This window comes from Vipera ursinii (genome assembly GCF_947247035.1).
Source record: "Vipera ursinii genome assembly, chromosome: 5".
NCBI classification, from domain to species: domain Eukaryota; kingdom Metazoa; phylum Chordata; class Lepidosauria; order Squamata; family Viperidae; genus Vipera; species Vipera ursinii.
This window is the reverse complement of record NC_139518.1, coordinates 59888031-59901495: the sequence shown is the minus strand read 5'-3', so window position 1 is coordinate 59901495 and position 13465 is coordinate 59888031. Positions and strand designations below refer to the sequence as shown.

The 13465-nt window shown below is 37.9% G+C and overlaps 1 protein-coding gene across 1 annotated transcript; it reads left to right on the top strand.

Moving 5' to 3' along the window:
- Positions 1-3168: 3168 nt before the first annotated feature.
- LOC310640790 (ATPase PAAT) lies at positions 3169-13432 on the top strand (the record flags this gene model as incomplete). Its single annotated transcript, XM_083363307.1, has 6 exons — positions 3169-3389; positions 5884-6087; positions 7091-7163; positions 8342-8545; positions 10864-11318; positions 12244-13432. The coding sequence occupies 6 exons, from the start codon at positions 3169-3171 to the stop codon at positions 12461-12463; spliced, it is 1377 nt and encodes a 458-aa protein (XP_083219433.1). The 3' UTR covers positions 12464-13432.
- Positions 13433-13465: the final 33 nt, after the last annotated feature.

Below are 13465 nucleotides of genomic sequence, written 5' to 3'. Positions count from 1 at the left end.
AAAATGATGTCCTTATCAACATGGGGGATTGGAATGCTAAAGTAGGAAGCCAAAAGATAACTGGAATAACAGGCAAGTTTGGCCTTGGAGTACAAAATGAAGCAGGGCACAGGCTGATAGAATTTTGTCAAGAGAATACGATGGTCATAGCAAACACTCTTTTCCAACAACCCAAGAGATGGCTCTACACATGGACATCACCAGACGGTCAACACAGAAATCAGATTGACTATATGCTCTGCAGCCAAAGATGGAGAAGCTCTATACAGTCAGTAAAAACAAGACCAGGAGCTGACTGTGGCTCAGACCATGAGCTTCTCATTGCAAAGTTTAGGCTTAAACTGAAGAAAGTAGGGAAAAGCACTAGGCCACTCAGGTATGAATTCAATCATATCCCTGTTGAATATACAGTAGAGGTGACAAATAGATTTAAGGAATTAGATCTGATAGACACAGTGCCTGAAGAACTATGGACAGAGGTTCGCAACATTGTACAAGAGGTAGCAACTAAAACCATCCCAAAGAAAAAGAAATGCAAGAAAGCAAAATGGCTGTCTGAGGAAGCTTTGCAAATAGCTGAGGAAAGGAGGGAAGCAAAAGGCAAGGGAGAAAAAGAAAGGTACGCCCAATTGAATGCAGAATTCCAGAGAATAGCTAGAAGAGATAACAATGCCTTCTTAAATGAAGAGTGCAAAGAAATAGAAGAAAACAATAGAATAGGGAGGACCAGAGATCATTTCAAGAAAATTGGAGAGATGAAGGGAACGTTTAATGCAAAAATGGGCATGATAAAGGACCAAAATGGCAGGGACCTAACAGAGGCAGAAGAGATTAAGAAGAGGTGGCAAAATTACACAGAAGAACTATACAAGAATGAGCTTAACGTCCCTGATAATCACAATGAGGTGGTCACTGACCTCGAGCCAGACATCCTAGAATGTGAAGTGAAGTGGGGCTTAGAAAAACTGAGCAACAACAAAGCTAGTGGAGGTGACAGTATTCCAGCTGAGCTATTCAAAATCTTAAAAGATGATGCAGTAAAAGTGCTACACTCAATTTGCCAGCAAATTTGGAAAACTCAACAGTGGCCACAGGATTGGAAAAGGTCAGTTTACATTCCAATTCCAAAGAAAGGCAGTGCCCAAGAATGTTCAAACTGTCGCACCATTGCACTCATTTCACATGCCAGTAAAGTTATGCTTAAAATCCTACAAGCTAGAGTTCAGCAGTATGTGGATCGAGAACTACCAGAAGTACAGGCAGGATTTCCAAGAGGCAGAGGAACTAGAGATCAAATTGCCAACATACGCTGGATCATGGAGAAAACTAGAGAGTTCCAGAAAAACATCTACTTTTGCTTCATTGACTATCAAAGCCTTTGATTGTGTGGATCATAACAAACTGTGGCAAGTTCTTAAAGAGATGGGAGTACCAGACCATCTTATTTGTCTCTTGAGAAACCTATATGTGGGCCAAGAAGCAACAGTGAGAACTGGACACGGAACCACTGATTGGTTCAAAATTGGGAAAGGAGTCCGGCAAGGCTGTATACTGTCACCCTGCCTATTTAACCTATATGCAGAGCACATCATGAGAAAGGCAGGGCTAGATGAATCAAAAGTTGGAATTAAGATTGCCGGAAGAAATATCAACAACCTAAGATATGCAGATGATACCACTCTAATGGCAGAAAGTGAAGAAGAACTAAAGAGCCTCGTGTTACGTGTGAAGAAGGAGAGTGCAAAACCTGGGTTGAAACTTAACATTGAGAAAACCAAGATCATGGCATCCGGCCCTCTCAATTCCTGGCAAATAGATGGGGAAGAAATGGAGGTAGTGACAGATTTTATTTTCCTGGGCTCCAAGATCACTGCAGATGGGGACTGTAGCCAAGAAATTAAAAGACGCTTGCTCCTTGGGAGGAAAGCCATGACAAATCTAGACAGCACACTAAAAAGCAGAGATATCACCCTGTCAACAAAGTGCGTATAGTCAAGGCTATGGTTTTCCCAGTTGCAATGTATGGCTGTGAAAGTTGGACCATAAGAAAGGCTGAGCGCCAAAGAATTGAGGCCTTTGAACTGTGGTGCTGGAGAAGACTCCTGCGAGTCCCTTGGACTGCCAGGCGATCAAACCGGTCAGTCCTAGAGGAGATCAACCCTGATTGCTCTTTAGAAGGCCAGATCCTGAAGCTAAAACTCAAATACTTTGGCCACCTAATGAGAAGGAAGGACTCACTGGAGAAGAGCCTAATGCTGGGAAAGATTGAGGGCAAGAGAAGAAGGGGACGACAGAGAATGAGGTGGCTGGATGGAGTCACTGAAGCAGTAGGCGTGAGCTTAAATGGACTCCAGAAGATGGTAGAGGACAGGAAGGCCTGGAGGAACATTGTCCATAGGGTCGTGATGGGTCGGACACGACTTCGCAGCTAACAACAACTGGACAAACCGTAACTATGTTGCCATGTTAACCAAAACATTGCTTTATACTCTCTCTCTCATACACACACAAAAACAACAACACAGCAGGACAGATCACGCGTTACAGTTTTATTGCAAGGAAGACCCAGCTTTATAATCATTGCCTACAGGCAAGGTTTGCTGCAACCTTGGATTCCCTAAAAGGACTATCGGCATTTTTTTTTCATTTTTAGCCATGCCGGGCAGTTGAATAATTTTCCTCTCGAATTCAGGAAGCGTCTGGACTTTTTTTCCCCCTAATACATTATTTGCTCTGCACTCAGAGCCTTAAAATAACCGCGAGCTTCCTCCTCGGCTTCTATTGCCGAAGAGGGGCTGGATGCAAAGACACCGCGGCTACGTTACAGCGGACAGCAAAAGCCGCTCTTCCCACTATCTCATTGAACAGTTGCAAGAAGCGCAACCTCTCGGAAAGCCACAGCGCCCTAAAGAGGCGGGACGTCATACTGACAAACGAACCGCGCCGCTATCACGTGGTCAATCAACTAACTTCCTATAACGACAGGAAAATAGAAAGTCTTCCTATCTATGATTTAATTTTGTGGGAGGGCGGAAGTCCCGTGAAACATAAGTCCGATGAAGAACGCGTTCCTTCGACGCTAAGTTCCGCCTTAAAATTTACTCCGCCCAGGGTTTCATTCCAGCCGGGGCTGTGCTGCGTTACAAGGCTCGGGTCTCTTAACTTGCCATGGCCAGCAACAGCAGCAGCAGCAGCAGTAGTAGCAACAAACGCTTGACGGAGACTCCCCAGAACCAGCATGCTCCCGCTGGCTGGGATGTCTCTGCTGGCAGGCCCCGCGTCTCGGTCGCCTGCTCCTGGGAATGTCGGAACGATCTGGCGAGGGTTCTCTGCGTCGTCCCGGCGGGGCAATTCGATGCGGGGGAGCTTTCGGAACCAGCCCCGAGCGGGTGAGAAGGACCTTCTGAGGCCAGAGAGAAATGGGGGAACGAACGAAATGTAGCTAGCGGCCGAGGAATTGTCCGGTGATGCGAAGGCCCCCTCAGCAGGGTCGTTGAGTCCTTTGCAGGCTCACGTTTCTGGGTTCAGGAGCCTGTAATTTGCTTAATTCGGGGATATAGGCTGTTGGATGAATGCTTAAATCGCGGCTTATGGTTTACCTGGATATGTGAATCCAGTCCGTTGGGGTTTACTAAGCCAGGCTTCAGAAGAACTTAAAACCATTGAAATAGAAGAACTGGTTTTTAAGAAGAGACTGGACAGCCATTTGCCTGAAATGGTATAAGGTTTCCTGCCTGAGCAGGGGGTTGGACTAGATGACCTCCAAGGTCCCAACTTCTCCTTCTCCTTCTCCTTCTCCTTCTTCCTGAGCAAGTTTTGGTGTTATCTAGTACTTCCTCCAATATCTTGGAGCAGAACTGCTGAAAATTACCCGTTATGTTTTCTTGCCCTCCCATTCCCACTTGCTAAGCTCGGATTTAGTGCTATGAATGAATCAAGTGTCCAAAATCAATTTAATCCATTTTGAATTAAGCCTTGTTGTGTGAAGGGTAAGGCGGAAAAGCGAGAAACAGCAAAATAAATGAAAGGCAAAAGATAAAAAGAAAGGAAATTGAATCAAATCTAGTTTACATTCATTATATCACTCCATATAATTATGTGTATTCCATCCCTGCTTCTATTGTACCCATTCCTTACATTAGCTTTTGGTTTTTTTAAACGTCTCTACCTCCCTCTTTTTGAGTTCTCACCATCTGCATCCAGTCACAACTTTCTTCGGCTTACCTTGTTCTGGAGCTGTTTTATCTTCCTTTATTGATTTGTTTCATGTTTGGTCTTCATTCATTCTCTCTACTGATACTCTTCATTTAGTACTCATTCAGAAACCAAAGTTATTATAATATTGAATAAGCTGACTACAACTGGCCATCATTGTTGCAGGATCTCTACGGTCACGTGGTTGTGATTTGGGCTTATGGCAACCAGCTCACAATTATAATGGTTGCAGAGTCCTCTGTTCCATGATTACCATTTGCAACCTTAACTCCTGGCTTTTGACAAACAATGTCAATGGGGAATCTGGCAGTAGGTTGCAAATGGCAATTATGTGATGTGGCATGTAACAACTATAGAGGATTTACAACAATGACTTGCTATAACTGCCATTGTAAATTGGTGCAGTCATGTGACAATGCTTTTTATGACTATATTGCTTAGCATGGAGTTGCCAGTCTGAATTACTGTTTGTTAAGCAAGGACTACCTGCATAATCAAACCACCTCACCATACTTCTTTAATATTGATCGCTCACTTTTGTATTCACTTCGTATTTTTATTTCATTAGTCATTCATTCTTGGCTGTATAAAGCTCCAGTGCAGATCCTAAAATAATAGACAGTTTTAAACATAATCATGCACACACACAAATTAAAATCATAATCCACCCTTATTTTATCAAAGAGAAAATTCCAGCCCAACCACTTACCACATATATAATGTATCCACACTGATTCTCTCTCCTACCCTTACTATCACCCAGTGCAATCCCCGGCTGTCAAAAGTTGATTGTAAGTTTACCTTTCGTATCAACCCAACACAAAAATGTTTAGATGTACACTTAAAATCCATGTATCTTGTTCAGCCTCATTGATTTGTCAACCTAGAGTTGTCAGTTCAGCTAAAAGTAGTCTTGGTGATTATTCTTTTATACACATATTTACCAAAATCCATATTCTAAAAAAAATACAGGGCTAAAATAGAAGAATAACTATAAGTTAATTATCTGTATCATTAATTGATGCCTTCATTATGTATACACATACTCTAACCATTTTCCTTCACCACAGACTACTCTTGTCATTCAGGAATACATATTCAGATACATAAATATCTTCCTTTGCTTTTCCAAGTAAAAAAAGAAGTAAAAATGGGATGGAAATAGGATGAGAAGGGATGGCTGTGCAGGAAGAGAAAGAAAGAGCAAACAAAAGAAGAGATGAGCAGGAGAGGTAATTGACAGGATAGAAAATGTAGAAAGTCAATGTTTTCAGGGAAACAGAAATAAAGAAAAGTTGCTGCTGTTCCTAGAGAATGAGGACTGTAGAAAATTGGATGGAATCCATGGATAATAGCAGTTTGCAGTTCTTCATGTATGGACACCACACAGTTTTTGCTCTCGAGATTCATTTTCTCCCTTTCACTAGTCCATGCTTCTGTTTTCGAATCTAAATTCAGCCTCTCTCTTCAAAGGGTGGGAAAAACCACTTCTTACTTCATGTAACTTCAATAATACTTTGAAGAGATAACCATTTGAATACCTGTGCAAGATTTTAGCCGTGGGATAAATATTTTTGGATTTTTGTCGTGTACATTTCAAAAGTTTATTTCCCAGAGGTACTGATGTTCAAGTGAGTAACTTAAGGTAAAACATTTCCTCTTATTTAGTCAGAATGTTGTCGTTCTTGAAGGAGAAATAAATGATGACGGTGTAGTTCCCTGTTTACTCTACTTGCACTGTGATCCATGTGGATCTGAAGAAATTGTCAGTCTAAGTATTATAAGTGAAGCAAGGAACATGGAAGTCTACTTAGGAGATGAATACTATGCAACTGGAAGGGGAGAGAAAATGTTTACTGTCAAACATGGCAGGTCAGTTGTTTTCTCTTTTTTTCACATTGATTCAGTCAATAATGTAATGAGGTTATATTCAGTCTCGCAGATAAGACTTCCAGAAATTATATGCTCAAATGTTTTAATATTTATATGTCAATAATGTTGTTTGATTCTAGTTTTTTTCTTGTTCTGCATTCATATGGGTATGTAGACTGTGTTTTGCTAATGCAGTGAAACTGAAAGCAACATTTTCATGATTGGTTGGAACATCTTTGAAAAGGTCTTTCTCCTACAGAAACATGTTGGGATAACAGAAATATAATAGGTACGATATTAATAATTTGATATGTTGGATAGAGATCTTAAGAATAATAAGTTTCATTTCATGAAAGAAAGAATAAGTATTCATACATGCTCTAATTGTATGAGGAGTGGATAACTCTTGTAGCCAGGTTGCTTTCAAGAAATTTATTTAAAAATAATCCTGGAGCAGGGGTTTACTTATATGTGAATGACTAACTTTATAACATTTGTTTTGGATAATTTTCCCCCAAATATCTAAACTAGAGTTCATTTTTAGAGATCCTGCTGAGCATTAAGCTTATTGCTCACTGGAATTTTCTTATTCATCTCACTGTAGCTCTTAATGGCTACTTCTCCTTCCTTGTGATTTGTGGGGAAAAAAACACCCTTTGGTAGAATTCATTGAGTATCACATGAGGTACAAGTGCCCTGTCTTTTCACTGAAGTACTTGCTATGTGCATAGAATTTCTGGATTGTGAGTGGGGTCTTCAGTTTTCTGCTATGTTTAAATAACTGCTGGTCTTATGGAGATTACTAAGAAATGTAAGAGTTATTGAAACTTTCTAATATTTGTAAGTGTAGCAGTGTTGTTTTGTTTATTTGGACATTAGAAAAATATAAGTAGCATCTTGGGGGAAAAATCAGTATTGCTTGTATTGCTCTTTATGAAAAACTATTTCATTAATGCAGTATTATACAAATTTTATAATTTCTTTATTTTACTTTTTTTTCCAGCGAAGATGACCAGATTTCATTGTACAAAAAATATCTTACGTTGGAGTGCTCTACAGTTTCTTGTAAGATTAAGGTAGGAAATTACAAAAAAAAACCAAAAGCTTAAATTTTTGTCTTATTTTTTAAAAGATAGTTTCAGCAGTTTTACAAATTATTCAAAAGAGGGCCTTTGCAAAACATATCAGTGAGCAAAGCATTCCTCCTGGAAGCATTGAAACAGCTGTTTTGCAGCTGCTTTGAAAACTCCCTCCAGCTGTCTGTACATACTGTATGTGTATCTATATGCACAGGCAACACTTCTGCAACTGCAAATTGCAGGTATGCAGCTGGACCTGCATACCTGCAAACTGTTGGAGACAATATTTGAAGCAGTTGTACCAGCTTTCCAGTGATATAGCTGTTTTGAGAAAAGATGTTTTGCTCATATTGACAAAGAGCCTTTATAAAGAGCCTCTGTTGAATGTCTTGCACAACTCTATTGGTGAGTAAATAAAATTATTGTGTTCCCTCTTACATTCTGGAAGTTGTAAAAAGACCATTTTCTTTAATTTGTGTGATTTTTCTTCCAGGCATTTTGATTGCAAGTAGTTTTTAATAATCTCTTTCCTTTGTAAAGAAGAGATTTTAGAGATGGAAGAAAAAGCAATATAGCACAAGTAAGCTATGATAGTGAGACAGATTGATAATTTTTAGAAGCATCAAATGTTTGCACTGAAAATATTTCTTTCCAGTTGCAAACATGAAATAAACATATCTTCTCAGTCTCATGTTTTCCTGTTTGTCCCCCAAAACTTTTCTTAATTCTTTAACCTCCATCCCTGGCCTATGAGACCCAGTACTCCTAACTAATATAAAACTGATTCACAGGAAAATAGGAAGTTCATTCAGCATCATTCCCCATCTTTCAGCAAATTTAAAAAATTAGAAACTCATATTTACTGAGGTAATGGACAATTTTTCTCTGCTGTCAAAAGTTCTATATGGAAATCACACTAGTGCAGAATCAAGAAACGAATCCTTGAAGTCATGGCTTTAATACTATCTAAGAATAAATTTTAATACAACTAATATTTTGCTTCAACCTAGTCTTACCATTAACATATTCTTATGTTTAGTTATATCAGACCTATTACTAGCATCTGCATAAAGTTTACTATGAGAATTAAGAGGAGAAAAAAATGGAGATCATTTTTAAAGGAATGTGTTTAATTGAATTATTTCCTCAAGTCACCAGAATTCTCTTTTCACTAGCTATTATCCATCAGTGAAAAACAAAAAGTACTCATCAATAAAATCGTAGTACAAGTCCAGTCAGCCTGTGCAAAGACTGTGCCCAGTGTTACATTAGGATCAGGAATAGATCTAGATAAAGTACAAACTATAATGGAATCAATGGGATCCAAATTATCGCCTGGGGCACAACAACTCCTAGATATGGTTCGTTTTCAACAGAAGGTAAGTTACCATTTGCAAAACATTATTCATAAAATGTTCTTTTTATGCGCAAAGAGTAGAAGGGACTGTATAATGTGGCATTTTTGTATTCTCAACTTGCATATTATTTGTGCGCTGTTAATAACTGAAATAAAGGCAGGCTTTGCCTTCTTTCAAATGATTATTACCAACTTTAGTTGCAGAGTTAGAATTTTTGTTTATATATAGTTTTCCTTTCCATAGTAATTTTGTGGTCTTTTTGCATAGTGAAGTTAGAAAAATAAATAGATATATTTATTTTATTTTTATTTTAATTAGTTTTCTATACCGCCCTATTCCCGAAGGACTCAGGGCGGTTTACTGGGCAATATTTAAAAGACAATATAAATTAAGATACAAATAGAATTAAAAAGAATTAAATTAATAATAGCCCAACAAAACAATGTTAAAAGAGCCTTGGTGGAGCAGTGGGCTAATGCCTCCTTAAGTAACACCAGCTGCCTGCAATTAGTGCAGGTTTGCATCCCACCAGGCTCAAGGTTGACTCAGCCTTCCATCCTTCCGAGGTAGGTAAAATGAGGACCCAGATTGTTGGGGGCAATTATTTATTTTTATTTATTTTATTTATTTTAATTCCATTTATATCCCGCCCTTCTCCGAAGACTCAGGGCGGCTTACAAGCTTAGCAGTAGCCTTCATTCTATGTATATGCCTGCTTGTTAGGGCTTTCACACACACCCCCCAAGCGGCATTATTACAAAGTCAGCTTAATTTGTAATAATGCCGCTTGGGGTGTGTGTGAAAGCCCTAATAAGCAGGCATATACATAGAATGAAGGCTACTGCTAAGCTTGTAAGCCGCCCTGAGTCTTCGGAGAAGGGTGGGATATAAATGGAATTAAAAAAAACAAAACTTAAAACTAAAAACCCCCTCAGTCCAGGCCAGATAGATCGAAAAGCCAGGTTTTCAGGTCCTGGCGAAACAAGCGCAGGTCGGGGGCAGTCCGGAGTTCCACAGGTAAATCATTCCAAAGGGCAGGCGCGCCCACAGAGAATGCCCTCCCTCTGGGGATCACCTGCCGGCATTCCCTGACTGGCGGCACCCTAAAGAGGCCCTCCCTATGGGAGCGCACAGGATGATGGGAAGTTGATGCCGGCAGCAGGTGTTCCCTTAAATAGTCCGGACCCAAGCCATTTAGGGCTTTATAGGTCATTACCAGCACCTTGAATATAACACAGAGTTGCATAATTGGTCTGAAAAGGTAGGGTATATATAATCTGAAGTTATATGGTAACACGTGAATCTTCATATTAGACTCTAAAATTAGGTAAGCTCAGCTTTACATAATACTTGTGCAGCTATCTGGGAATCCAAAGCTGTGGAGTAGACAAGAAGGGAAAAAATGAACTAAGGCAGGCATGTCAAACTGCTGGCCTGCGTGCCGGATGTGTCATGCTGAAACCACGCCCACCCCATTGCCGGCAATGGAAAAGCCGTGCTACATCGCGCGACGTCACGTGACGTTGCAAGTTTGACATGCCTGAACTAGGAAATGGATAACAATTTCCATATTATTGCCAAGAAAATTTCAGGGTGTTTCACTTGCTCATAACTATTCAAATGTGAATGGTGGGTGTTGTTTGAAAGGTATGTAATTCATTCATTATCATGGTTGTAAGGTCTGGATCAATCTGGTGATTAAGAAAATAACAGTGAAAATGCAATTATATTCTTCTCTACCATTATTAACTTCCTTTTCCTTTGTCCTACTCATTCCACATTTAGCACAGTTTGCATTTAAAATAATAAAAAGAGCTTCCATTGACACTTTCTTTAACGCTCCAAATTATTTATGTCGTATCAAAGATTATAGTAAAATAAAGCCAAGTTCAGTAAAATATTCTAAAAACAACCTGTTAAGTGCAACATAACCAGATCTACACATGAAGAGCTCCATGCCTATTTCATAGGACATTGGCAGTTTGCATCGGGGCCAAACTAAATTCAACAACATTCATGGGGGGTTGGACCTTGCTCTCTTATGCCCACATAACAATTGCAGATTAATTCCCTGCTTGGCTTCTTTCCCTGGCTAAATGAGTCTCTCTCTGACATAGGCAGGGTTAGCAGGAGCCAATGGGTTGAATATGGAGGAATTTCAGAAAATTGCTAGAAAAGCAACACATTGAGCAAATGGTTTTCCAATAAGGGGGGGGTATTCACCAGTTCAATATGAGTCTGTAATATTCAGATAGATACTATTGGGATTAGAAATTGTATAATTATTTTCTTGGATTATATATTTTAATTAATGAGATCATGTATTTTATTTCTATTAGAATGGAATTTCTTTTGGAGGCAAGTTACAAACCATCTTAGGAGGGAATGGATTTGTGTATGGAAAAAATCATCCCATTGATGGATTGAAAAAGGCATCTGACTTAGATCACTTGTCCAATGGACCTTGTCTTTTAAAAGCTAATTTGGCAGCTAAAGCAGTTACAGAGGATTTAAATGCACACTCCAAGATCACCAAACAGGTTCTTACTACAAGTAACATTTTTGAGCTTCCTGGACTTCAGCCTTGTACTGTTCCTTCTGAAAGTGACTGTAAAGGGTTTATGGCATCGTTTTTTCAAGAACAAGGAAATGAAAATTCAAATATGCCAAATTCCACATTCCTGCTTCCATTTCTTCAAACAGTATGTGGTCACGTAGATCGTCTATCCGTAGGTGAAAAGGATAAATGTGAAAAAAAATCTGCTTCTCAGAAAGATGGAATTCAGAGTGTTGGGTGAGTTCATACTGGAAAATTTTATCCATTTTTAAAATTGGGCTCAAAATGCCTCTTTAAAAAAAATAAGGTAGACTTTACCAAGCATTTGAACTATGTAACTGTTAAACAAAATTTTTCATCATTGTGTGACCATTGAATTTAGCTGGATTTTTGAATTCATTAAAATTGAGAGCACTCAAATTGCTGATTTCTGATTGGTTCACTTTCCATAAATCTTTGCACTATGATAGCAGGAACTATATGAAAGATTAATCAGTAGAATTTGAAAAATATTTAACTATGCAGTTATATTCTGACTTTCTACTGGTTCCCTAGATTATCTCTTTAAATCAGTTTTGAGATGCTGGCATGAAATCATGGAAAAGAAAGATATTTATTTGCTTATTCAGCTTATATGTCTTCCCATTTACCAAGTGATTCTGAGAAGCTAACAGTGTTAAGAAGATGAAATAATACATCAGTAATAAAAATCCAGTACACCCATAGAAACACATTATAGCACTAGGTACAATAATACACAAAATTCATATTGAAACATGGAGTGTCATGTTCCTGTTCCTGTGTAATATAACGATCATCTGTACTCAAAGGCTAAAGATTGTATGCCTCGGTATCTATTGAGGTGCTATAATCCTATTTTGCTTGCTGCCTTACCAGAGGTATTTAATAAATCTGCTCATTTGATTTTTAAAAAGGGGTAGATGATACTGCTTAACATTTAAACATACATATTTAATGTTTCCAGATTATTAATATTATTTATGTGCACTATTAAGTAACATGAGCCTTGGAAGATTTTCAGATTTTGATTGTTCAGTGTCAGTTATTCTACTGGGGTATTTGTAAAATTATTGCCACAAGGTATATAATTTATGTTTTTCAATGGCATGAATCAGTTTTTGGTTATTTGCATTTCTTGCAGTTTAGAACAGCAGCATATTTGTCTATATTTGGAAAAGTTCATGTCCAGAAAGATGGAGCAGACAGAGAAGAGATTAATGGACTATATTGACCTACGTATGGAAAAACTTCAGGAACATGTTGATAATAAACTTTCTGCAGTAATAGATTTGGTTAATAATTTGCATATTGTTTCTCAAGAATGTCCTTTGAAAGAAGAAAACACAGATGGGAAGAGGTAGGAAATCCTTATAAAAGTCAAAGACTCGATATGTTTTATAAGGACAAGTCTATATTTTACAAACTTGTTGCTTATAAGCTTGTAAACAGTTACACCTCAAAATTTGTACTTTTTCTGTAATTTTGCAAGTATTATATGCTAAAGTTAATTGTTATACATCTGTAATGTGTAAAATAATTATTTTTCAGAGTATTTCCTTTATCTGCTTATGGTCTATTTATTCATAACTATTTAAAGATTAGTTTTGGGCATGATAAGTGTCTCACTAAATTATTTTGAACCATTCTAAGTGCTTTGCAGCTTTATCAACATTTAATAAGATTTTTATAGTTTTATGTAGGGTAATATCATAAAATAATTAAATTATATCCATTAATTCTGGATTTAAAATTAATGTTCAGTCTTAGAAAAAAGCAGATTAACTAAGAGAAGGAGTTTGTATTTTATTGACACCTGCAATACGTATCTGGTCTTGTTATCCATGTAGAACTTCAAGTTATTTCAACATATATTTTCTCTGATCTTATTTTGTATATATTCATCTGTATTTGACAAAAGGCTCATGAGTAAACTTGACTCATATGATGAATTTTGGCGGCAGAGCAATAGAATCCAATGTTTTGACATCAAAATGTTTTTTTTTCTCAATGAGTTATTCACGTATACTTCTCTTTCCGTAGTTAGCTTGAATGTTTGTGTATTAATATATAAACAAACAAGGTTAAAGGGGTTTGTCTAAAAATAAGTTTAACATAAAGGAGTTCTTGGAAGGAATATTCCTGGCCGTTTTCTTCCTTACAGCCATTTGTGTCTCCTGAAAAATTCTCCAGAAAAAAAAAGATGGGGGAAGAAGAGAAGAATCATATTTGTGATCATAACTTTCCTCAATTTCAGTTTCTTTATTTTGGTATCCAATGTAACGGTGTGTGTATGCATGTTTTGTATTTGACTATTTCCCTTCCAGATATGTTTAATGCTGTAGTTCATTTATTTTAATTGAAAT